The 25,834-nt window shown below is 45.7% G+C and overlaps 1 protein-coding gene across 6 annotated transcripts; it reads left to right on the forward strand.

Moving 5' to 3' along the window:
• The first annotated feature begins 880 nt into the window (after positions 1 to 880).
• On the forward strand, positions 881 to 25,683 carry gramd1a (GRAM domain containing 1A). Of its 6 annotated transcripts, XM_044117971.1 has the most exons (22): positions 881 to 1,035; positions 2,231 to 2,345; positions 6,161 to 6,632; positions 10,774 to 10,951; positions 11,584 to 11,604; positions 11,690 to 11,774; positions 13,462 to 13,565; positions 14,354 to 14,449; positions 14,614 to 14,694; positions 16,084 to 16,202; positions 16,418 to 16,721; positions 17,862 to 18,015; positions 19,281 to 19,433; positions 20,011 to 20,132; positions 20,199 to 20,341; positions 21,549 to 21,652; positions 22,004 to 22,219; positions 22,322 to 22,406; positions 22,931 to 22,942; positions 23,892 to 23,999; positions 24,419 to 24,539; positions 24,617 to 25,683. In XM_044117971.1, exons 3-22 carry the CDS (start codon positions 6,259 to 6,261, stop codon positions 24,710 to 24,712), a joined length of 2,676 nt encoding a protein of 891 aa, XP_043973906.1. In that variant the 5' UTR covers positions 881 to 1,035; positions 2,231 to 2,345; positions 6,161 to 6,258; the 3' UTR covers positions 24,713 to 25,683. The 6 variants fall into 6 exon arrangements, with proteins under 6 accessions (XP_043973906.1, XP_043973908.1, XP_043973909.1 ...); XM_044117973.1 differs by lacking the exon at positions 22,931 to 22,942 and having other exon boundaries at positions 882 to 1,035; XM_044117972.1 differs by lacking the exons at positions 881 to 1,035; positions 2,231 to 2,345 and adding an exon at positions 3,370 to 3,508.
• The last annotated feature ends 151 nt before the right edge of the window (positions 25,684 to 25,834 follow it).

A 25,834-nucleotide genomic window follows, 5' to 3' on the forward strand; every position in this document is an offset into this window, starting at 1 on the left:
ATTCTGAGCACCTCAAAGCTGTCACTTCTCACATCTTTTCACCACAAAAATAACGTATAAGAACATCTGAAACATTCCTGGCTGAGGATGAAAACGTTTGTGGAAAGTTTCCCAGCTTTGGTAGAACCAGAACTCAACTCTTTCCCAAAAGACCTCATGATTTATGGCATCAGATATTTAGCTGACTTGCTAACAAAAAGAGCAGCAAAGCAGGTTTTAACATGCAGACTGCAGAGGAGCAGCGATGAAATGTGGAGATAGAAGTTAATCAAATGAAGCTGGATGTCCAACTTCTGGACGGAAATAAAAAATGTTTCTCTAAGCTTCAAATTATGTTCTTGACATCAGATCTCCTCTATAGAAAATGCTTCATTTTTATTTATTTATTTTTTATTTTTACCATAATTGAGACATAATCCACAGATCTGAGTGAATCTGTGTGAGCTGGTACCAGGCTCAGCCCGGTCCATCTGGAGTCCAGGTTCACAAAACAGATGCTGGCTGAAGGCCACAGCGTGGACAGGAGGCCCAACCCGGTCCGGTCCGGCCCAACCCGGTCCGGTCCGGCCACTGACGAGATGAATGACCCCCGACCCCGCTGGTCAGATTGAACACCATGTGGTCATCTGGGTGTTTGTTTTGCTGCAGCGAAGCGTCACTTCGACCTTAAACAAGAACAACAATCAGACTGAGCAGCTGCAGGGGGGGGGGGGGGGGGGGCACGGGGGGGCTTCAAGGAAATGTTGACATATGATAAACCCTGCATGCATCTGTACCCTGACCAGAACAGGGAGAGCCTGCTCCTCTCTCTGCTGCTGCTGGCGTTTCTTTTATTTTTAGCTCAGATCGAGTTTCCAGCCGTCGGTTCAGCTGCTGCAGGCTGAGCGTCCGCCAGCCAGCCGGACACAAGCTGTTCGCTGCACAGGCTGCAGCATGTGAGCTGGCCGCTGCAGGAGGCGACAAACCGGAGGCTGAGGGACGCAGCATGGGACGCCTGGAAACTGCAGAGTCACTGTGATGCTCTGAAACGGGAAGGTAAAAACGCTCTTTTACTCTTTTATTCTTTTATTCTGCATCGTTTAGAGCCGTGAACTGCTCCGAGTCGAGGTTAGAGCCCAGACTGGGACATTTCCTCTAATCTGGGTTTTAATGCAGAACAACGAAACTCTGAGAAAATCTTAGGAGTTTTGTGTTTGAAACAGTTGATATAGCTAGTCATAAAAGATATAAGACACATAAAATATTGTAATAAATATGAAAATATCTGCATATTTCTTGCTTCTGGGACTAAAACATCAGGTTAAAGTGACAACAAATCTACTGCAGAGCTGTTTTGTAAAATTATTTAATAATTCACAAGGTGAGTTTTTCCAACCAGTCAAGTTTATTTGTATAGTACAGTTCAGCAACGAGGCACTTCAAAGCGTTTTACTTCATAAAAACAGAAAAATAAAGTCATAGAAATATCAGACTGTCACCAAACATTACATTGTGTCTACAGCCATCATCATAATCATCAGTACACATGCAGTATTCTCATATGCAGTTAAGCACATAATGCAATTTTTAAACAGTGCTGGATGCAATAAGTATTCATCTAAAATAATTATCACCTGCACTTTTAACCCGGTGTAAACCAAAAGTGTTTTAATATGTTGATTGGCTTCTATCTTTGAATTTTAATGAGTTCCTTTTTGTTTTTCATCTTTGTGATTGTGAGAATATTTATTCCTCTCTGTACTTCAGTTCAGCGTGGTTCACCGAGTGACAAAACGCTTCAGTGCACAAAACTTTCTATTTAAAGCTTAAAAAAGATGTTGAGTCAGTTATTATGAGAAATATCCTGCAGATTTCTTTTGTTTCCTAACATTTACCAGAAGACTTTCATAACTGATATTGATCCTCCGTAAAGAAAATCTAACTTAAACTATTTTAAAATGTTTTGCTCTGAAACTAAACATGTATAAAATATAAATTGCTTTGTTTTTAGAAGCAAACAATGCAGCTCCTCCTGAATCCGGGGCTCTGACATCAATCCATCCAAACAATAACATCTGTAATGTGGTGAAAAGAGTTTGAGATAATCCAATAAATGAACCAAACTTCTCTTGCTGAAACTATGCAGAGATCTAAAACAATAACACACACTGACGAAAAGTGAAAACATCTTCACACAGAGCATTACATGTTTGCAGCATGTTTTTCTTCTTTACGTAGTTTTTATTTTCAGCTGCAGTCAAGGTGACCTCCCATCCGCTCCTCTGCCTGTTTCTGTTGAAGACATCTGATCTCCTTCTGGTGGGACTCTGTGGGATCAGATGAAGTGATGCAGCTACAGGAAGCAGGTGGGACCTCTGCGTGTTTTACACACCCAATCCTAAATATCGACCCCTTTATTATTAATAATTCCAGAGAGTTTGTTGTGAATATGTCTTCATTAAACACGTAAAACGGAGTTCAGGTTAAAAAATGGATGCACAGACACTAATCGGACACCAGATGTCGCTTCGACACTGTGAATTCTTATAGCTTGTATTTTCCTCCCTTTAAATTAACTTTAAAGTTCAGAAAGTTGTGGGATTTTTTTCTGCATTTGCTGCTTTCCGTTTCGTATCTGAATCTGTCATTGTGGTTTTCTTGTGGACGTACAAAAAATCCGTTATTTAGGCGAAGTGTATTTTATTAATAAAAGTGCCTTTGCATCGGATCAATTGAATGGTTCTTTATTTAGATGACAGACTAAAGTTAATTGCTTCTTTAAATCTGTTCGCGGTGCTTTGTGAGGTGTAAACACTCCTTCCTCTCGCCACATCTTTGGGTACAGTTATTTATCCCGGAATGTACCAAAAAGTTTTCAGGCGGGGAGGTTTAGAGTGTTTGACTTAAAAATTATCGCCATTTTAAGGAGGTATTTACAATTTTTATCTATGACATGTTAAAATGTTCAACAGATAGCACAATTGTAGATGTAATGATTTATAAGGTATGCCGGGTTATATTTATGTAGCTCCGGTGAGGTCCGGTGTCCTCCCCTGTCTTTTGACCCAGTCTGCCGGTTAACTCGCTTCGTTCTTTTTCACTTTCCGACAAAAACCGCTTTTGTTCGGCTCTTTAATCCGAGACGGTTCGGCTCTCTTGCCAAGCTCACTTCGATATTTAACCTAAAATTAACCTGATAAAAGTGACTAACAGACTGGAGATGCAAGGCGTTGGGACGGTGTTGTGTCTGCTGGAGGTTGAACCCTGCTGGTGATCAGTTTTCGGGCCTCTGGGGGTCCGCGGGGAGCAGCCGTTAGCCGGCTAGGAGCCGTTAGCTGCGGCCGGTAGATGCCTCCTCCACCTTCGCCTCCCGCTGCTGCTGTTGCTCCTCCTGCTCCGTTTCTCGTCTGAGAATGTTGATGTGCTCCTGTGAGAAAGTGGATTTCAACATCGGCTCCCGAACCGTGGCCCGGCTCGTTTTCGAGGCCGAACAAGACAGCAGAACCGCAGGAAACTCTTCCAATGGGAGGTAGGAGCGCTAACTTTGGGCGTAAAGTTTCTCAGATCCGGCGCTCAAGCGAATAAAGGGCTGTTTTACATATGTACACCACCTTTAATTAAAATCTGAAACATTTAGTCTAGTCTAATCTGAAGTGGGTCACGTTAAACTGCTCAGATAATTCTGAAATGCAGTTTAAATGTTGTTCAGTGTGAAAACCAAACAGTGGAAAGTGAAATGCTCTGACCTTTAGATCTCCTTGGATGAAGCAAGTAAAACTTGGACTGGGCAGATAAAATAGGGGGATTGTAAGACTCATTTCACCCTGTTCACAGCAGTTTAAGGAGGTTAACCATGAAAACAAAGATACTGAAACAATTTAGAGGAGAATTATTCACAATTTATGGATTTTAAATCTAATTATTCATGTAAATCAATATTTTTGGAATATAGAAACCCTGGGCAGGTTTGAAAACTTTACTCTGACTTTCTGAAATATTCAGTATAAGACAAGATGTCGCCAATATGAACATTCAGGCCGATAACTGATATTTCCCATTATTACAGTAAACCACTAGATTTTTCTGCAGAATTTAACCAAAAATTACTTGTGGAAAAATTGCCTTTTTACTATCGTTTTTCTTCTGTAAAATGTTCGACAGAAAAACCAGCATGGGAAACTGAAATGCCGTGTACGTGATACTTGACACTGATTGGCTGGCATTTGCAAAGCAACCAATCCAGGAGCGCCATTTTTACCCCATTTGTGTTGATTGGCTGAACGCCAGCAGCTGAAATAAGAGTCTGTGGATGCTAGCATCTGCTTTAGCGCCAAAACGACCGGGGTCTTTTAATATATATTGAGGAATGTTTGGTGTTTGAACAGATGTTGTGGTTTTTGGAGGGAGTCTGATGTTCCTCTGCTTCAGTAAATCTTGCGCTGCTTCGCTATCTCTGTCACATGACCAATCAAATACAGACCAACTTCCACCATCAATATCTTTAATCGGTGTGTTTTGAAATATTAATGCTTTCATATTTCAGTTTTGTGGTTGAACTCTGTCATCAGCTGCTTTTCTCCCACTGGTCTGTTGTGACCTTTGACCCTGAAACAAACGTGTTGAATTTGTCCTTTTTGGGGGTTTTCACACCTGGAATAAAGGAGGCATAATTCAGCTGAGCTTTGACTGGTCCAGGTGTTTCAGTTGTTGAACTGCAGCTGTCGGCCTGGATCGTTTGAAAACAGTGGAATAGCCCTTTAATTAGTCTGACTCTGAAGCTCCTCTTTCCTCTCTCTGCTCGGCTCGGTTCTGGTCGGTCCAGGAAGTTGTCGGCTCATCATGTTGTCTTTCATCGCTCAGATTGTTTGCAGGGTCAGGCTGTGCGGCTGCTGAGATTACGGTGGATTACTGTGGACAAACAAGCCGCTGCCCAGATTGTTCTTGTTCAAACAGATCGCTCCGATAGCGCTGGACGGGATCAGGATCTTTTCCCTGGAAGTTTCTGCTTTGAGCACAAACAATGGAGCCGAGCTGCAGGGCTGCTGCATGGTTACCGTCGGCTTGGTTTGGGCCGGGTCCGGGTCCGCTGATGTTGGGTTGCATTTCTGTCTTCTGTCGGTTCTGATCGCTGGCTCAGAACAGCTACAGCCACAAACTTTCTGCAACTTTTCAGTTCTGACTAAGGGAGTTTGTTCACGATTCTTAAATATCTCCTGTCATACATTTTAATTTGTGCTCCTTGTTATATTATTCACCACTGGCTCATTTGTATGGAAGATGGTTAGCGCTGTAAAAAAAAATTTGCAAAAAATTCTGAAAAAATGCCAATTCTAAACTAGTTTTACATAAATTAGAGGGGAAATGTCAAAATTCTCACTTTGTTTTACAGGAAATGGAGGAAAAAATGTGAAAATTAAAAATATTTTCACAGATATTTGAAAAATAATTCTAAAATCTGAGAAAAAAAAATCTAAATTCTTTAATGCGTTACAATGTTTATTAAAACTGGCGACATTTGATAAAAAGTAGTTTTTCTCAGTGGTCGTCTGTAAACTGTCGGATCAGCCGGTGGTTTGATTCTGGGATTTTCCGTGATGGTTGAACTCGTCAGTCGCCATCATGAGGCAAAATGATTGATCTGAAGGTGCTGATGTCACAGAACAGAACCAGAAAACATTCACGTACATTTACTTTACTTAATATCATAACTTCCTGTTATTATGCTGGTTTTAGTTTAAATAACCTTTAAATGTTTTAAAACGTCTTAAATTAAAGCGGCAGAATTTGTGATTTAATGCTGCAACCAAAATGATCAGAACTTCCTCCATAGATGAAGGTCTGTCTGTTGAGTGAAGCGTATCGATCAGGTCTGTGCTGCAACACGAGCTAATGATCAACCGCGTGGTCACGTGACCCACAGCGCATGGCGGCGGCGGCGCCAGGCTGAACATCAGCTCTCTGCTCTCTCCACTCCTCAGGCAGACTCGGCTCAGGGTGCCCCGCCGCCGCCGCACGGCGCCTACGCTCGCCTGACTTTCTGAAGCTGGCGCTGTCTGGCGGGACGTTTTGGGCCAGAGGTCCGGAAGCTGCAGCTGGTTCTGGTTCTGGTTGGCTGTTGGAGTGAAGGAACGTCTGCAGAGCCGTTCTGAAACTGTTCTGTCTTCCACCAAACTTTCCTCAGCGTCACAGGGGTCATGACCTGAGCCCCTCTCTGCGACGCCTGCAGCATCATGGCGGAGACCGGGTCGGACCCGGCCGTGGCCGCGCAGCAGTGACCCGATGATGAGCTCGTCGTCCCCGGTCAGAGTGGAGCCCGTCTCCATCCCCACCCTCACCGTCCTGCCGCCGTCCTCTGACACAGAGTCCTGGTCCCGCCCCCCCAGCCCCAGAGCACCGGGCCGGTCCCACCGCAGCAGGACCAGAACCAAGCGGCGCTGCGAGGGCCCGGCGGACCTGCATGGCGGCGCCACGCGGCCAGGATGGGGCGAGGCGCCGCAGATCGTGGTGGAGGACGGCGAGCGACGGTGCAGCCCGTCACATGACCGGCTGCTGCCGCCGACCCGGTCCTGGTCCAGAAGCCCCTCCCCCAGCCGGCGCTCCCGCTGGTCTCTCAGGAGCCTGCTGAGCAGAGACTCAGACATGGACGGCTGCAGGTTAGTGAGCAGTCAGTCGGCACTGGACCGGACCGGACCGGACCGGTCTGCAGTTCTCCTTCAGCTCATCCACATTCAGGTCCACAGAGCCGGTACCAGATTACCGGCCTCAGTCATCAGATCAGGGACGTTTTTTTGTCAGAATTTCAGAACTGGCTGGATCTGTAGGGCGGAACAGATCAGAACCTTCAGATGATTCATGGTTCTGTCTGATGTCAGCTTTCTGACCCGGTTAGAACAATCTGGCTGCATAACCTGCAGATTACCAGGGTTCTAATCCCAATCTGTGAGCAGCAGAAATGATGTAAACAAACAGGGAGAAACTGCTGAGGAGGCGGGACCATTCCTCACAGTGATGACATCATCTCCAGCCAATGGGAGCAGGCCCTGGCTCTGATGATGTCATGTGAATCCAATCAGATCAGACGTTCATCACTGCAGTGGGCTGCATGAGCAGCTGCTGCCTTTTACTGCTGCTGCATGATAACGACGTTAAATAATCTGCATGATAACAACGTTAAATAATCTGCTGCATGTTGGGTAGAAATAAACACATTCTGCTTAAAGTTTAGTTGAAATAATTTGTGTATTTAATTTAATCCAAGCCTCCCTCAGATTGTCTTTGATACATTTATTATTTCTTTTAATTCAATCTTCCCAGGTTGTGGATTATTCTGAGTCTTTCATGTCAGTGTGTTGCTGTTGGAAACCAGTTTTCCTTATCAGCTCTCAGTCATGAAGCAACAGGAAGAGGAACGAGAGCACTTTTAATTTTTATCAGATAAAAATCATAATGTTTGATGTTTAATCCGCCATTAACATGCAAGAGCTGAACCACAAACCAGATGAGATTATCTGCTGCATTAATCTGTGAAAGTAACACCAGTCAGCCTCCGGTGTGATAACGTGTTCATCACAGTATCACAACCTGTCAGCTCTTCCAGAGAAGTCCGTTTTGCTGCACCAGCTTCCTCTGTGTCACTTCCTTTGGGAAAGTGGATGGAAGCAGCTAGAAGTCCCATTTTTCTACATGTTTCTATTACAGTGAACCTCTGAACCCTCTGAACCCCAGGGTCAGAGTTCACAGCTAAAATCCATCAATATGCAAGACCTTCACTACAGTTCAGTTCAAATTCAGAACTACTTCATCAATCCTCAGAAAAATGTAAGATTGTTTCACTTGTATTTGAAGTTTCTTCAGAATGAATGTAAATTACTTCATTTCACAGCTTCTAATTACTGAGAGACCCTGAATGCAACATTTTCAATTCTTCATATTTTCATCTACCATATACATCTAATATGCATCAATACCCGAGGTGGAGGTGGCGAGGTGGAGGTGGAGGTGGAGGTGGCGGTGGCGAGGTGGCTACACCAGCTGTGTTCACAGTCTCTGTTTCAGGCTGCAGGTACAAAACTGTTGACTGTAAACAACAGTTTTGAGGAGCAACATGGCTGCTGGTTCTGGATCGTTCTCTGACCTCCAGCTCGTCCTGGTTTCGTTCAGTTTGCGGTTTTATAAACAGTTTGTTCTGTGGAACTGTTTTCTTCCTGTCGTCACTGACTCTTGAAGCGTTTCTTGGTTTTTAACTTGATCTGAACGCAGACAGGAAGTTGATGAAATGTCCTGAACCACCATCTTCAGTCCTCTGCTTTCACCCACTTCCTCTCCACACTGTCGGCTCATTTCATCTCTGTTCTCTTTGGCTCGGGTTCGGACCGCTCCTCTCCGTCTGCAGATTACACAGAGGGACAGCCATGCATGCGGGCCTGGCTCAGGCCAGCCTGGATTATCATCTGGACTCTAATCCAGAGAGATGGACGCAGGTTGGGGGTTAAGGGATTGGGTGGGCTCTGCTCCAGTCAGGCCAGATATTTTGCTTAGCCAGATTAAATAATCTGTGTTTTACATGTAGAACGGTCTGTTGGTGAACGTGAGGCTGCAGTTTGTCCTTCAGCTCAAACCTTCAGTTTTCCTCTGTCTGGTCATCCTTATCAGAGCAGCAAGGCCTCTTCCTCCTCCTCCTCCTCCTCCTCCTAGTCTTCTTACTCCTCCTCCTCGGCTGCAGAGGGATTAGGGGTCGGCTGACAGACTGCAGCCCGTTACCGGCTCTTGTGTTCGGGCTAGTGGGTTGGTCGGTCCGGTACCGGGGAGCTCCGCCCGCGGGACGCCGCCGCTTTCCGATCCGAGGCAGAGCGACTGAAAGGCGGCCGAGCGGCGGACGGTGATCCGGCCCCCCTGCCCGGATCCCCGGGCTTTCTGAGTGAGCTCACCGGGGGAACAGGCAGCCAGCGGCGGGCCGGTCGGCGGTTCTGGGCGGGTTTCATCTGGACCTCTGCCGCCTCATGACATGTTTGAGTAAGTGTTGCTTAGCGGGGCCGCGCCGCGCTGCCAGCCGGCTCTCTGCGCTCCTAGCCCGGCTTATCTCCGGGGAAATGAACCGGACCCTGCAGATTAGAGCGCAGCGCCGGTTAGTGGAGGTAAACAGATCTGACTGAACCGCTCGCTGCTGCGGGGCTCCTCCATCCCGCACAGAGCGTAACCAGCGCGGCCCCGCATGGACGCTGCTGCTCGGCCTCCGGACTGTTGTGCTGCTGATGCTGCTGATGCTGCTCACCTGTTAGCTGCAGTCAGCAGCAAAAGCCTCTGGGATGATTTACTGGCGGTTTGAATGTGATGAAGGCAGAAGAAGTGAAGCTGATTTACCGTCCTGACCTGTTGATCTGATTGGCTGCTTTCTGGTTAGCCTCCATCTTTAACCAGCATGGACTGGTTCCCAGTATGAGGGAGTACTGAGGTTTTAGCAGTTATGGTTTTGCTTGCCGAGCATCATAAATTAAATAATGTTCTTTCCAGAAACATCATAATCCATTTTAGTTTTGGATATTTAAAATATCTTCCTTTGCATGATGACGTTATCAATAGATTACTTGACAATGGTCTCACTACAACATTTATTATTATTATTATTATTGTTATTATTATTATTATTATTGTTAATTACTGGAACAGTTTATCGCCTGCTAATATGTGACAGGGAGAGTTTTGGTTTCAAAACGGCTCAAAATTCCCCTCAAAATTTTAGTACAGAAATAGAAATGACCTTTATTGTCCCACACAGTGGAAATAACATGCCTGCTATGCTGTGCACTGCTGCTCAGCTGGCTGAGTGAAGGCTATATACAGTTAATGTTGTTCTAAAAATGTAGATTCAGCATAATGAGGAAGATCTCTGGAGTAACGAACATGTTTATTTCTGGAATAGTTGGAATATTTGTTGCTTTTTATTAGATTTTGACCATGTTTTATATTTTTTGGTGATATTTTTCCTCAGGTTTACTGAGGTTTACAGATGAACCATTTTTGATCCTTCTTGCAGGTTTTTATTTTGTTTATCTGTACATTATGGGCTTCCTCTGCTGGTTGGAGCCTTCAGTCACATTAACGGTTTCCTATCGGGGGAGTCAAAATGTTTCTGAGGGATTTTTCATGATGAATCAGTTAAAGACGTCAGTTTTGTTTAGCTGGTGGCTCAGTTAGACGTCAGACCATCTAATGCCTCCTAAAACTACCAAACATTACTAAAGAGATGTGAAACATAGAGCACCATGATTCTGTTCATAGTTCCTGTATAACTTTACAAGCAAAAGTCACACTGGTGGTGAAATCTAAAAGACAAATGGAGTTGGTTTGACTCTGATGTTCCTCCTGCAGCTGCTGGTGAAACGGAGTAGATGATCAGTTCAGACCCACTGCTGGGTACAGCAGAGGACGTGTGATGCTGTGGGCTTGTTTCTGGTTGCAGATAAACTCTTTAGTGGATTCGTTTGCTTGGCTCCAGCAGCAGAGCAAAATGTTTCAGAGCCTGGAGAAAGACGTGAAGTCCTGCAGCTTCCTGCTTCGGTTGCAGCGTTTCCTCTGGACGGTTTGACTGCAGGAAGCCGAAGCATCGCTGTGTTGATTATAGAGAAACTGTCAGACATGAAGAGTGGAGACTGAATCCATCAGTAATCATCAGAGTTCATAAAACTGAAGACAAACTCCACCTGCAGTTGAATAATTACAGGATTTCAGTTCAGTTTGTTGGTTTTACTGAGCCAATCTGTGTGTGTGTGTGTGTGTGTGTGTGTGTGTCTGCAGCACGGCCAGTAACTCTCCACGCAGCACGCCCGGCAGCTCCCCCTCCCTGCGGCGGAGGGTCCTGGGGGGGGGCAAGGCCAGCGAGGGTGAGGGAGGGGTGGGCGGCGCCGACAGCCCTCTGCCCTCCCTGCCCTCCGTGCCCTCCCTGTCCTCCCGCCACTTCAGCCGTAACGCCAAGGTGAGGACGGCTCTGAAGGCCCGACGCTAAATGTAACTCTGATCATCCATGTGTCTCCAGTAGCAGTCAGTGTTACATCGAATCTGAAAAGGCCTCTGACTGAAGACTGTTAGGATGTGATGATAACGTGAGAACTAGATCTCTGTCCACTGAGGGCCGATGTCCAACAGAATAAAAATATCTGTACAGCAGATTCAAAGAATCAGTGAGATTATTGTTGGTCATGATTTACAAAATGTATGAAATGTCTTTAAATATTTGGTAATGAAAACAACAAAATGCTGTTAATATTATTTAAACTGATACCAGCAGGGTGTGAATACTTACTGCTTGCAGCAATCTGACAGCAGCGTCCATCAGGGGCTTTATTTTACCCAGAATCCCTCTGGCTCGGTGCTCCGGGGGCAGAGCAGCTCTTCCTCATGACTTTATCTCTCTGCTTCCTCTCAGCTGCTGCAGCTTCTCAGTCTTCAGTCAGTTTTAGGGGTTTTTTGGTCTGACGGTTGCAGCAACCTGCTGTGGAAACTCTGCAGGTTGCTAAAACCCAGCAACGGCCCGCTGGTGTGAAATGAGTTTCTGTGGTGACCTTATCTGGCTGCAGAGCTTAGTGGCTGTGTTGTTTCTCTTTGCAGAAAATGCAGAGCTGGTACAACGTGAGTACTCATTAACGCCGCCGCTGAACTTTGGCTTCATCTGAAGCCTCTGGCCTCTGAAGCCATGTCTGCCTTCCTCTCCCAGGTCCTCAGTCCCACGTACAAACAGCGCAACGAGGACTTCCGAAAAATCTTCAAGAAGCTCCCCGACTCCGAGCGGCTCATCGTGGGTGAGTTCAGGACGTTTACGGGTCGTTCTGGGATCAAAGTTCAGACCAGCCCGGTTCTTCAGCCCGGCGGGAATGAAATGAGGAAGAGGAGTTTGGGGGATTTAGTTAGAAAAGCTTCGGCTGAAAGGAGAAGTGAAGTACGAATGAATCGCTGCTGTTTGTCAACCACAGGGTTCCCACACGCTTTGCTCTGGAGGAACATCTAACGACCATCACACAGTTTCTCTCTCACACACACACACACACACACTCTGATCAGCCTCAGAACAAAGCAGAACTGGTCAGAACTAGAGCTGCGGTTTCCATGACGCTAAAAACCCACACTACACCAGGATGGGATGTTAAAAATATATGTTCTCTCTGCACGCTGCCTGAGCAGCAGGTTGGCGTTTGGTCTCGGTGCAGAGCGACGGGAACGCCGCAGTCGGAGAGAAGGGATGAGTGGAAAATGTGGAACAATCAGAGCTGATGTCGGTGCTGCGCTCTGTTCTCACAGAGTCTAAAACAGGCTGTATTATGTGTTTTCTAGGCACTTAGTGATGTTTTATAGCACAATCAAGTAACTGTTACCTTCAGTTGGTATAAAAATAACTTTAAAGTTGTTAGATTTTACATCAAAGCGTCACAACACCTGATGCCTTGAAATTGGACTCTGTCTCTTTAAGAAGCTCCCACCGTTTCCAACACGCCGCCTTCAGCACGTCATCACAACAGTGCTCCTCCATGAAGCCGTTCACAATCTTTCTACAATGAACTATGGTTCCAGCAGGTGTTTGCTAATTGCTGCTGCCACTAGTCTGGAGGAGTCTGAACCCTGCGGGCAGCTTGTGGTTCAGCTTTCCTTCACGGTTTCTGTCTCATAGTTGTTGAGCTAATTGACTGCAGCAGGACGTCAGCAGATTTTAAACTGTTTACTGTAGAAACAATTAGCTTATGGGAAGCTAAGTGCAGTAAAGGCGTTTACAGTTAGAAAGATGGTGAAGCTACTGGATATTAGCAATATGAAAACCAGATATATGCTTCAAAAAAGGATTGGAGTGAATGACCCAAGGAAGAACCTCTGGGGTCATTTTACTGTTGTAGACATAAAATCATAGCAAAGCATCATTTTCCAGCCAGAGGCTCCACAAAGCAGTGCTGTTGTCTGATATCATGGCTGCAGAGAAGCTGGACTTGCTGACATCATGCAGGCTGAGTTAGAACCTGGAGGAGAACGCTGATCCGATGGTCTCTGCAGTCTGAATCCATTTAGATCCCAGCAGCTGACAGAAACAGTTAGTTTCAGAACCAGCTGCAGATCACTGGAAAGTCAGAAAGTTTCAGAGGAAATCCTCCAGATCCACACCGTCCACCTGAACCTGCACTGAGGTTAAAGGTCAGACTAAAATCTGCCTGGAGACCAAACACATGTGTCTGATTGGCTGGTGGGCACAAAACACTGAAACAAGTTGGATTTACACGGTTCTACCTTCACCAGTCCTGATTATTCTAGTTATGAATCTCTTCAGCTCTTCTCTGAATCATCAGTGAGACTCAGTTTAATCCCTCAGGAGGGTGGAGGAGCGTTTAAACGGTTTAATCAACACTTTCAGCCCGGCGTCTGGAGTTGAAGTGATTCCTGTGTGTGTGTGTGTGTGTGTGTGTGTGTGTGTGTCAGCTGACCTGCTCTCTGCTCTGTTTTCACCAGACTACTCCTGCGCTCTGCAGAAGGACATTCTGCTTCAGGGACGCCTCTATCTGTCAGAGAACTGGCTCTGCTTCTACAGCAACATCTTCCGCTGGGAAACCACTGTACGACACACACACACACACACACACACACACACACACACACACACCAACACACACACACCAACACACACACGCCTCACTGCAGACATCTACTTCCTTTTCAAACTCTGCTGTTTGAATGTTAAATGATTTCAGTTTTGCTTATGAGGTAAATGTTTTATACAACATTAAAAACAAATTAAAAGGAGACAATAAATAATATTTTATATCAGAAAATAAACATTTTGCTGCCTAAAACTCAACAACAGCATCATTGAATATTTGTAGCAAACGATGAATCTGCAGTTACACCAGAAAACCAGAATCATCTGAACAGCAGCAGGATGGATCTGAACCACAGATTCATTTTCAGATTTATCTGTTAATAACTGCATGACAAATATTCTTAATAGGAGATTTATTGTTTTGTTTTAAATAGGAAGTGTTTATATTAATGGTTGATGGTTTCAGTGCTGCTGCAGACTCTCAGCTCTCAGTTCATCTGTTTTCCACTCTGTGAAACCAGAACCGGCTGTCTGGACCTCTGTTCAGTTCACTCAGTGGCTTAGAGGGAGTGAATCTATGTTTCTTATTTTTACTTGTCATTATTTGTAGAATCAGTTTTTACTTTAACATTAGAAGGATTTTTGTTGTTGCTGATCAAGATAAATTTATAAAATAAAAGGATGAAACAACCAATGGAGCGAAAGCTTTTCATCCTGTTGATGACTGTATGAAATATAGTTTAACCTGCAGGTTTTGTGTTTCTTATTTCTTTAATGATGAATGAAGCTGCTGTTGTCTCTCAGATCACCATCCAGCTGAAAGACGTGACGTCGATGACGAAGGAGAAGACGGCCAAGCTGATCCCCAACGCCATCCAGATCAGCACCGACAGCGAGAAGGTACGCCGCCCGCCGCTCCTGCTGCTGCAGCGGCAGGACGGAACCGGCTGACTCGGCTGGACCTCCTCACGCCGTTTGATCGAACGCAGGAAGTCCAGCTGTCTCTCTGTTCTCACGCCTTTCTTCTCGTCTTTTGTCTCTCTGCTTCCTGTTTCCTGCCTCAGCATTTCTTCACGTCGTTCGGCGCCAGGGAACGCAGCTTCATGATGATTTTCCGCCTGTGGCAGAACGCGCTGTTGGACAAGGTACGGCCTTCCCCCACGTCGCCACGGTTACCGTCTCCGAGTGGATGACAGTCAGGAAGGAGCTGTGAAAACAGAACCACAGGCCTGAGGGAGCGGATCCAGTTACTGTCTAGTCTGTAACGGAAACAGAACCGCCTGCTGCTGATTGGACTCTGAACATCAGAACAGTTTTTATTTGTCAGGAAGATCAGACCCAGAGTAAACATTTCCAGGCTGGTGAAATCCTGAATCTGGAAAACATTAGAACGTTTTTGAGCTGTGCATCATGTTTTTATGTTATTCCCTCATCAAAAGGAAACCTGGAGTGTTTTCTTGGTTCATTCTTCCATGTTTGAGAAATCCTTTAGTCCCCATGGCAACCGTTCAGCTGTAGAAAACACCTGGGTGGCCCTAGTCCCGCCTTCGAGGACAAAGCTCCTCCCCAGAGGTTCCAAGTTTTTTCCCACAGAGCAGCCTTCACACACTCGGCTCCTTCAGACTAGCTGGCAGCAATTAGCAAACTCCTACTCATTATAGGAGCTGCATCTCAGAGCAGCGCTGGTAAAAATACTAAAGGTTAATACAGGAGCCATGTTGGGATGAGTTCCTGAAGGCGGAGCTTCAGAACAGGTTTTTAAAGAGACAGGCGCCCATTTCAGTGTCAAGTTATATAGCCTTTTTATAACAACTGAAGGTAACATATTTTCCATTTTAGAGCAAAATCAAGTAACTATATTCCTAGAAACGCATGACGCTGCTCCTTTAAGACTTGGATAAAACCTCTGAAAAACTTCCTCCTTCTCCAGGATTTTCTCCTTTGTCTTTAGAGAAGACCACCAGCCATTCCTCCTGCCTCCTCACATGATTGTTTTGATGATTTACCCAGAATGCCCTGCGCTGTAGCCCACTTCCTGCTTTTGGAGTAAAAAACTGAAGTCATGTCGTTGTTGGTTTTTTATTTTGAACCAGTCGTCACCAATCATCAGGGTTGAAACGGCAGGATGTAGATTTCATCATGTGATTTATTTCAGTTTGAGCCCAAATTAAACCTGTTCTATCAGCGCAGCAGATTAATCCATGCCAGTTTGGCTGGATTATTTTAGGTTTTTAATTCATGCTGCAGCATGTGTTTTAAGTTCTGTTTGGATCAGAAACGAAGCCCTGACCCATGAAACATCCTGACGGGATTATAATCTGGAATTACCTCCTCCGGTGTTGGCTCAGGGCATTTTTCTCTTCAGTTCCCATAAAAACAAATCAATTGGATTGAACAGTTGACGGGGAGGCCGCCGGTTGACGGGGAGGCCCCCGGTTGACGGTGAGGCCCCCGGTTGACAGTGAGGCCCCCGGTTGACGGTAAGGCCCCCCGGTTGACGTCTCCATCATGAAGTTTGTTTCTGTTTCTTTCAGTCTCTGTCCCCCAAAGAGCTGTGGCACATCGTCCACCAGTGCTACGGCACCGAGCTGGGCCTGACCAGCGAGGACGACGACTACGTCTCTCCCACCGGCGAACACATCAACGGCCTGCTGTGAGTGTTTCCATGGAAACCAACCAGAGACCTTCTTTCAGCTGGACTTTATAAAACTGAAGTTCCTCTGTTGTTTGCATCTGTTCCTCAAAAGCACAACCAGTTTTCAGTGTGAACATGCAAATACTTCCCTTGGGGTTTCGTTTGCATACCAATATTTCTATTGTCTGACTGCTTTACATTAACCGCCTGCATTCCTCTTCCTGCCTCCTCAGGCCGGGAGAGGAGTCCATATCGGTGACAGACCTGTTGGACCTGAGCACGGTGTCGGCGCCGTCCGCCGGCAGCTCCCCGCCTCCCGTCTCGGTCCACTGCGGTCTGACCAGTCCGGGGTCCGCCCCCGTCCTCAGCGGCGCCTTCCCGCCCCCCTGCGCCGCCTGCCAGCCCATCGAGGTGCCGTCCTCTTCAGGAAGTAGACCCGGCCCAGAACCCATGGAGCCCAGCCCGCCCAGCTGCCACGGCTCGCTGCTGGCCCTCACCCCCCCCATCACCGCCTCAGTCTCTGCAGCCGCATCGTTCGTAAGTATCCTTATTTAGAAACACACCCTGATGGGATTATAATCTGATCTCTAGAGTCCGGCTGAAAAGCTGCAGCAGTTTCCTGAAACATATGAAACGGATTGTTTTCACTTTTTAACACGTCCAGGATTTAAAATTTTAATGTCCCTGAAATTTGACACTTTTTGTTCAGTTCTCTGAAATGAAGGTTCTCCTCCAGATTCTGCTGCTTTCTCTGCATATCTTCTAATTTTCAAAATTAATTTAAGGACGAAGAGCAAAATATGTTGTGATATGTCAAGTTATTAATTTATAGATTTTTTGGAACCAAACTAGATAACTGCAAAATAATTTTAATTGAAATAAACCAAGCTAAATATGCTGATAATGTAAATAAGAAATCAGAAGCATAAATGAGCCAAGAAAATGAAAAATAAACTAAACTTAGAAAGTTCAGCTAAGTTAAGAAGACGTCTAACTCACATGATGTTGGCTATGCTAGCAAAATGTATTTGCTGTGCTAAACTGTTAACACGCTACATGAAATGAGCTGTACTGATAAAAACACAAGATACAATAATATAGCATAAGATGTACAGTGTAAAATAAATTATTCTACTGTAGAACAAAATAAGTTACAAGAAAGCATAAAATAATCCACACTAACAGTATAAATACGTTCCACTAAGAGCTAACATGAGTTAGAATAACGATGTATAAAAAGATGTGCTAACAGCGTAAAATGAGACCAAATAGACTCAGACTCTAAAATAAACTAATCTGAACTAAAATAAAGAAATGAAATGTAAAATAGATGGTTGAGTAAGCTAAGCTAAACTAAGCTAACGTAGTGAAACATTGTTTTGATGACAGTTAAACTGCAAGTATTATCAGATTTAGTCAGTTATTGAAACATTAACATCCAGTTAATTGTGTTCCTAAGAGGATATTTGAAGCTTCTCATTTGAAAGTTTTCTGTTTGTTATTCAGAACATCTGAGTGAAAATATGAAAACAACCAGCATGAGGCTAAAACGTAAAGATGTGACCAGATAGCATCAGATAATAAAGCTGCTGCAGCTTTGTTCAGCGCCACGCCCGTTTCTCACCAGTCACATGACGCTGGGCCGTGTGCCCCCCCTCCCCCCCCCCTCTGCTTCAGACCCTGGAGGAAGGAGGCGACAGTCAGCCCGAGTCGACCAATCACGTGCCGCCCCCACCGGCCGCCAGCCTGGGAAACCTCTCCTCATTGGACATCACCAACGACGACGAGCTGCCCACCGACCCCAGCAACTCGTCCGACACGCAGGACGAGAGTGAGTGTCTTCATCATCATCATCATCGTTTGTTCCTTCACTCACATGAACTCTGGAAAACGTTTCTGTTGTGGTCAGAGGGGAGTTTTTACCTCCAAGACTCGGTTCTTAATTAATGTCACCTGGCAGCACTGTGAGGCCGGTGAAGTTTAAAATTAAAGTCATTAATTCAATTACAGTTCAGCCAGATCCACACACACACTCTTTAAAGCAAGTGTGTGTCGTCTAAACAAGCTGTGCTTAGTTCAAGGTAATCATGTAAAAACCAGCGTCCTTAAGAACAAAGTTCATGCAGAACCAGACGGTCAGTGAAGCTCAGAGTTCATTCAGGTTGAAGGTTTCTGTCTTCAGCTCATCTTTAGTTTCCTTCCAGTTCAAACTTTAAATTGTTTCTTTGAGTCACTGCAGTTTTTTAAACCCAGCAGTGACTGGAGAACCTGTCCGGTTCTGCCTGGTGAATCCGGCCTGATCCCTGACCTCAGCTGACCTTACAGGAATGTAACGCTTCAATAAGCAGTGAGGGTGAATGTCTGTAAATACCCAGGAAACAGATTTTATTTTCACTAGCCTTCAAGCGGTTCTGCTGCCTGGATCCGTGTTGAGGTTCTGCTGCAGAGCCGACCCAGACGGCGACCCCAGTGGAGACCTGTGACCCCCAGAGGTTGAATGAGCTTCACCTTTAAATCACTTTATACCAAAACAGGGTTTATTTATTGACCGTACCAGAGTCGTGTTCCAGGAATAGTTTCAGGTCTTTCAGAAAGATGAATTGATTTGCAGTGAAGCAGGAATTTTCTCAAAAGACCCAAAAGGTTCCTGTGGATGATGGAAAGTTCTCAAGGTGAAGAGCTAGAGTAACCAGATCAGCTCCAGACTGTAGATTCAGGATGTTTCCAAATCGCCACCAGACCTGCCAGGAGGAGGAACTGCAGACGGTTTACTTGAACTATTCACTTACTGCAGATATACAGGAGCCTCTTTTCTGACCAGCTCTTGATTTTATACGTAAAATCTGTAAAATTTTCACTTCCCTTTGGGTGGAACTAAGCATTTTTAATTGAATTGAATTTAGTAAAGTTTCAGACTAAATATTTAACTAGGTTTTGCTAACTAGGTTTAAAAATTAGCCCAGAGCTAAATGTCTTACAAATTAAATATTTAAACTAAATGTTTGGCTTAGTTTTTATCTGGGAGTTAAATATTTAGCCTCAAAGTAAATATTGAGCTAAACTAAAACCTGAGCGACCCGCCTGTGTGTGTTGCAGCGTCGGGCGAGGTGGAGGCGTTCTGTTCGAACCTCAGCGGCCGCCTCAACATCAACACGACGGTCCGGATGAGCGTGGACAAGCTGCACGACCTGCTGTTCTCCGCAGACACACACTTCATCCAGCACCTGTTCTCCCAGAGGCACTTCACCGGTACGTCAGCCCTCCCCTGCACCCCGGGGTCCGGGTCTGGGTCCGGACCGGGCCCCGCCCCGCTCGGCGGCTCAGTGATTCAGTCGGCTGGTTCTGCAGAGCGTGTGTGAACTTGTGGCTGTGGAACAAGAATGCCAGTTTTTCCTGTTGAGGCGGTGACCGTTGGAGTGTTTTGTTTTCTTGCTGCTCTCATTGAGCTCCTCAGACTGCTGACGCACACACACACACACACACACACACACACACACACACACGTGTCTGTCGTCCTCCTGCTGTTTTCATGAGGAAACGAGCTGCTCATCAGATCATCTGAACCCAATCAGTCAGTTTGAGCTTCCAGATCAGTGCTAGCACAACGCCAGGGTGGAACGACATCAGGAATGACGTGGGGCTCCTGTGAGGTCAGGTCATTTCCAAATGACCTTTGACCCTTCCTGTTCAGAGTTCAAAGCTTTTCTCCAGGTTTAGAAACGTTTAACTAAAACAACCAGAGCGCACAGCAACTGTTGACCTTCTGGACGTTTTCATGTTTTCACCCCGATGTCCGCCATTTTCTCTCTCTCTCTCTCTCTCTCAGACCTGTCGGTGGGCGAGTGGCAGCAGGACGGCGCCAGCGGTACCAGCAGCCGGGTTCTGAGCTACACCATCTCTCTCAACAACCCGCTGGGCCCCAAAACGGCCCCTGTGGTCGAGACGCAGGTTGGTTTGTGCGTCCAGGTCCAGCTGACCTCTGACCCTGCAGAACTAACCCCGCTCCCCCTGCAGACGCTGCATAAGAGCTGCTCCAGAGGCGAGTGCTACGTGGTGGACTCAGAGGTCATCACCTCCGGGATCCCCTACCAGGACTACTTCTACACCGTCCACAGATACTGCCTGACCTCCATCAGCAAACACAAGAGCCGCCTCAGGTGGGCCGCGCTGCGCACAGGTCAACGCGAGGGTCGCCGCGCCGGCAGGGGGCGCCGTCTGGTGCCTTGGTCTAACATTCAAAGTTATCTTTGGACACAGTGAGAAGAAACAAACGTTTAACAAAATGATAAGATAACGTGTTTCTCCATGGCAACCATTCAGCTGCAGTTTCCACCTCAGAGCCCCTCCCTCTCCTCCATTCAGCTCCTTCAGACTAGCCAGCAGCAATTGGCAAACATGTCAGCTGAGCGCGTCTTAAGTTCTACTTCACTCTGAAGAAGAAATGTTTAACAGAGAAACGTTTTCATGATGACGTCCTGGAGGCGGAGCTTCAGCAGGTTTTAAAGAGACAGAGGCCCAATTTCCAGGCGTCGGGTCAGGAGGTCAAACTTCTTCTGATATTTGTAGCATTTTTATAACAACTGAAGGTGACATTGTCTGATTGCACCTGAAAATACAGACTTCTGCATTTTATTCAAAATAAGTTTGTTCATAGCAACAATGTTCAATTATTGAATATTTCTGTTTACATGGAAAACTGATATTTAAGTCATTTATGCTGCACAAAGTCTCATTTAGTGTAAAACATGAGCATGGATGGTTTAACTCATTCAGTCGCGTCAAAGATCTGAACTGGCACATTAAGCAACAACATGATAAACGGAGCTGATAAAACTTTATACGACCAATAAATAAATAAAGTCAAAGGAACCTCAGTATGTGGTCAGCTGCTGTGGCTCCTTTAGAGAGAAACATCCAGTCCTGATGGAGCTTCAGCAACTGCTGACTGTTTTTAGGCTTGACTTGGTGGAAAACGTTAAAGTTCTGGTTCCGACCCACATTTAATTCTGTGGATTTAAATATTAATAACTTTGGTTTGTTTTGCGTTCCTGAGCTGCTCTGACCGGGTCGAGCCGGTTTCCTCACTTATCACTGTTTGCTCTGCGATAACGAACCAATCCATGATTAGATAAGAGAACTGAGACTGAATGATTGTGTTGGTGAGCGCGGGTCGGGTCAGAACCGCTGCTGCCTCCTGGTTACAGCCTGTCTGGGTTTACCCAGCAGGAGACCAGCTGCATGTCACACAAGAACAACAGGCTGAACGGTTCTGAACGGTTCTGACCCGTCTGGGTCCATCTGAGGGCTTCACTGATGATGATCAACCTGCTGAACTGTTTCACTGCTCGGTTTCCCTCCATGCAGAGTTTCCTCAGACATCTGCTACAGGAAGCAGCCGTGGAGTCTAGTCAAAGCACTGATAGAGAAGAACACCTGGAGCGGCATTGAGGAGTACTACAGGAACATGGGTGAGGCGCAGCGCCGCCATCAGCCGTCGTTTATTCTCATGATGATGAAGATGAGGATGATGATGAGACTGGCTGGAGGTTTTCCTGCTTCTTTAAAAATCATAAAAACCAGACGATGTTTTTCTTTATTTTGAAACTTAAAATAGAAACAAACGTGGTTCTGATTAACACTCAGCTCTGAGCAACGTGTTTTAGTCACTCAGCAAAATTGGCTCTTTTGGTTACAAATGTTGCCAACTTGTTTATATCAAAGCAGATTTATGGGTTAGAATGGCCTAGTCAAAGTTCATACCCAAATGTAGTGAAGTTCTCAGGGTGTGAATATTTATCACCTCCTGATCCCACATGCAGAGAGCGAAGTGTGCAAGCTGGAGACGCTGCTGCAGACGGAAGTTTCCGTGGTAACCACAGGCGACGCCGCGGGCGCCGACGCCAAGACGCCGCCGTCCCTTCGAAGGCGAAAGCGCGCCTGCTCTCGACGGCAGAGCGAGAGGGAGGGAGGCGGTGTGGAGGCGGGCGATCGAGGGGAGCGAGGCGTCGGGGAGGAGCGGAACCGCAGGGAGGCCAGTAAGTCCAGTTTACCCCTCTGCTGCCCCCTGGTGGCTGGAGGGAGACGTCAGCGCGCAGCTCGGTGTTTCCTGCTGCTGAATCGTTGCTTGGTGTCTGCAGGCACTCCGTTCCTCAAGCTGGGCGAACGCGGGCGCGCCGGCGGACACGGCGGCATCTCCACCGTCCTCCTCATCGTCAGCTTCATGTAAGCGCCCCCCTCTGGTCACCGTTGGTCCTGCATGTTTGCAGCTCTGCTCTGATTCTCTGAATGTTCAGCTGCGTCTCAGTAAGTCAGAAAATCAGTGAGAAACGTAAAATAAATATTTATTTCTCTTCAATTGAATGATTCTGGTTAAAAAACACAATCTGTTTCTCAGATTTTATATTTTCCAGTAAAACAGATTTGAAGTTTGTAGTTTTGTTTTTCCTTCCACTCAACTTTCCCCCGATATCTTTAGATATAAATAGTTTTATTGAAGTTGTTTTGTTAGTGTGAGATAATCTTCATCTTCTCCTAGAAACAGTTTGTTTGGTTTCTATCTGTAAATAATCTGTTGCTCTATAAATGATCGTTTTTAAACCAAATTATTGATTTAAATCAACTTTTCAATGATTTTTTTGAACTTGCTGAGACAAAGCAGAGTTGACTTTGCACGCTGACCTCTGACCCCTGCTGTTGACTTTGTGGGTCGGACTAACGGCCTTCCTGTTTCTCCCCCCCATGCGTAGGATCTGTATCAGGTTCGTACGACAGCTTCTGCTTTTCTGCTGCATAAATGAGACCATGTGAATGACAAACGACCCAAAATGTGAAAAATCCAACATTTAATGAGAAACCCGCCTGCAGAACCAGAACTCTGGAATATTCTGACCAATAACCTGAAACAGAATCATAATCGTTTTATTATGCGGCTCTAATAAAACAAGGAGGCGATTAATAAAATAATTAAATGTGTAAGGTGATAAAACAGATTATAGATGGTTTATGGATTCACTGAACTTCCTGATGTCACGTTTCTATTGGCTGAGAGATAAAAGTTACAAATATTAGTAAATGTTTAAATAAATGACGTTTTCCCAGCTGGTTTTGGAAAATGTCTTCAGTTTGATACAGTTTCAGTTCAGATGTGATAACTGAAGGCCTCAGGAACAAGTTTAGCCTCAAAGCTAAAGGGCGCCCCCTAGCAGAGGAAGGAAGTACTGCGCTGCTGCAGGTTTAACAAACTGCTTCCTGTTTGTTTTAAATTCAGAACCTGAAATCATGGAGTCATAATCCTCCACATAGCTGCTGTTTGCACTGATATTAAATTAATCTGATGTGAAGAGCAGCTGCAGTTCCTGTTTACGTCAACAGGGGGCAGAGTTTCTGCAGGTATAACTATAGGAAACAGATTGATGTTATTAAAGATTATCAGACGGATTCTGAAATGTTTCACACAGAGACATGAAAATATTGATCTTTGATTAATTTTGAACCCAAACTGAAACCCTGTCAGCAGTTTTGATGGTTCTGGTTCTGGTGGATTGTTCCCATGATGTCATGAGTGTGTCGTGTTTTCCAGACGAGTCTCAACCGTTTCTGTTTCCTCTCCATCCTGTTCGCTCTGGTCGCCATCTTGTTTTGTTTTCTGGCTGTGTGCGGTCCGGTCCGGTCCGGTGTGTTTGACCTCTCCGTCTCTCTGACCCCCAGTCTGGTGGTGCTGGTGGCTCTCAACATGCTGCTGTTCTACAAGCTGTACGCTCTGGAAAGAGCAGCTCACACCCTGGAGCGCTGGCACTCCTACTCTGTGGCCGACAGGTAAACGAGCCGCTGGGATGCAGGAGATTCCCAGCAGGGTTCTGGACTCCAGAACCACTGAACTGTTTATCCTCATCCTGTCATAATTTACAGTTTAGCCACTTTTCCAGTCGTTTACAGTTCATTAGCCAAACACTTTCTGATAAATATTCTACGATTCATTTAGACTTTGAGAGCTCAGAGTTTGATAAATTATTTTCTTTGAGATTTTCATAGATTGTAAAAGTGGAACAGATGAAACTGTTGTAGCTCCAACAGACACGTTTGACAAACATCTTATTAGATAGAAAATGCATCCTTCATTTCCAGAGCATGAAATGTTTTACGTTGTGACTTGTTGCCGTTGTGACTTGTTGCCGTTGTGACTTGTTGCCGTTGTGACTTGTTGCCGTTGTGACTTGTTGCCGTTGTGCTGTCAGCCCTCTGCCCCAGACGGCGGGCGAGTGGGCCCAGGTTCTGCACCTCCAGCGGCAGTTCCACCAGGCGCAGCTCAGTAAGTGGCAGCAGATCCTGCAGTCCTCCGTCTCCCTGCTGGACCAGGTCAGAACCGGCTCCGCACAGAACCAGAACCGCCCTCTTTCAGCCGCAGCAGCTGACCGGTTCTGTTTGCTCCGCAGATGAAGCATTCCCTGGAGAAACTCCACAGGAACATCGTGGTTCCGGACGGGGACCCGGATCCGCCCACTGACACAGAAACCCTGTCTGAGACTTGACCTCTGACCTCCGACCCGCATCCCCCCCGCTCCGGTCTCAGGACTCCGACACTTCCTATCAGAACCTGGTCCTGGGTGGGACAGACAGATGAACTACACTACCCACAACCCCCCTCTCCTGCCTGACTTGAAGTCGCATCAGACACCTTTAGCTTCGACCAATGAGAAGCTTCCAGAACCACAGCAATAAGCCCCTCCCACCACCACTCCATGTACATTGAGCAGAACCGGGCCACAGGCGGGCCGCCGGGTTCCCGACTGGTTCCCGACCTGCTGCGTGGCGCCGGGACCGGTTCCGGACCTCCTCAGTATTTATTATTACCTCCCAAGTCTCGTCCTGCTTGAACAAGTCATGTGATGGCTGTTCTGCGCTCTGATTTGCTGATGTTTGGACCAATAGGAGAACGAGGTTCAGCAATAATGAAAACCTTTTGCTCTACGAATGTTTCTCTGAAAACTAGATTATTATAATAATTATAATGATAATAATAGTGATGATGATGATGTGTGAAGAACAAGGAGAGTGCGTCGCCATGGTTACGTTATCACATGCTACTTTTTCTCTTCAGTGTTTTTGTTTCTTTTTACAAGTTTTTCTGTGTGTCCAAATCTTCAGCCGAGTCGGAATGAAACGGACCAATCAGAACTTTTCAGGCCCGGAAGAACAAAAAGGGAAACAGTGTTTTTGTTTTTTTTGTTTTGTGAAATTAATCTGAATTTACTCGTCGTTATTTTGTACTTTTTCACTTCCTGTTCTAATTCTGAAGATCGCTTTCTCATCTCTGCTTTTTGGGTTTTTGTCCCGACTTCAGCGGCTGCAGAAGCTGGTTGGCCCTGCTGTGCACGGTCGTCATGGAAACGAGAGGCTGGTGTATTTATTATGGAAGGATGAGGAGAGAATGTACTGTAAAATTGTGATGTACAAAACAAGATGGAGAAAAATGAAAATCCTAAAACATGCAACAACTCGCTCCTGTCTGAGTCTGAGGGTTTTCTTCACGTTTCTTGAAAAATATTAATTCAATGTTTAGAAATTATAAATAAAAATTTTAATTAATAAATGTTAATGTTTTTATTTTGCTGTGGAATACTAAAGGCAAATATAAATTTCCAGTTTGATAT

Source organism: Gambusia affinis, linkage group LG05, assembly GCF_019740435.1.
Source record: "Gambusia affinis linkage group LG05, SWU_Gaff_1.0, whole genome shotgun sequence".
Taxonomy (NCBI): Eukaryota; Metazoa; Chordata; class Actinopteri; order Cyprinodontiformes; family Poeciliidae; genus Gambusia; species Gambusia affinis.

Coding starts and splice junctions, on each gene's coding strand:
- gramd1a (XM_044117971.1), top strand. CDS start 6,259: ATGATGAGCTCGTCGTCCCCGGTCAGAGTGGAGCCCGTCTCCATCCCC. Junction 14,450..14,613: donor TCAGCACCGACAGCGAGAAG/GTACGCCGCCCG, acceptor TTCCTGCCTCAG/CATTTCTTCACGTCGTTCGG. Junction 16,203..16,417: donor GAACACATCAACGGCCTGCT/GTGAGTGTTTCC, acceptor CTGCCTCCTCAG/GCCGGGAGAGGAGTCCATAT.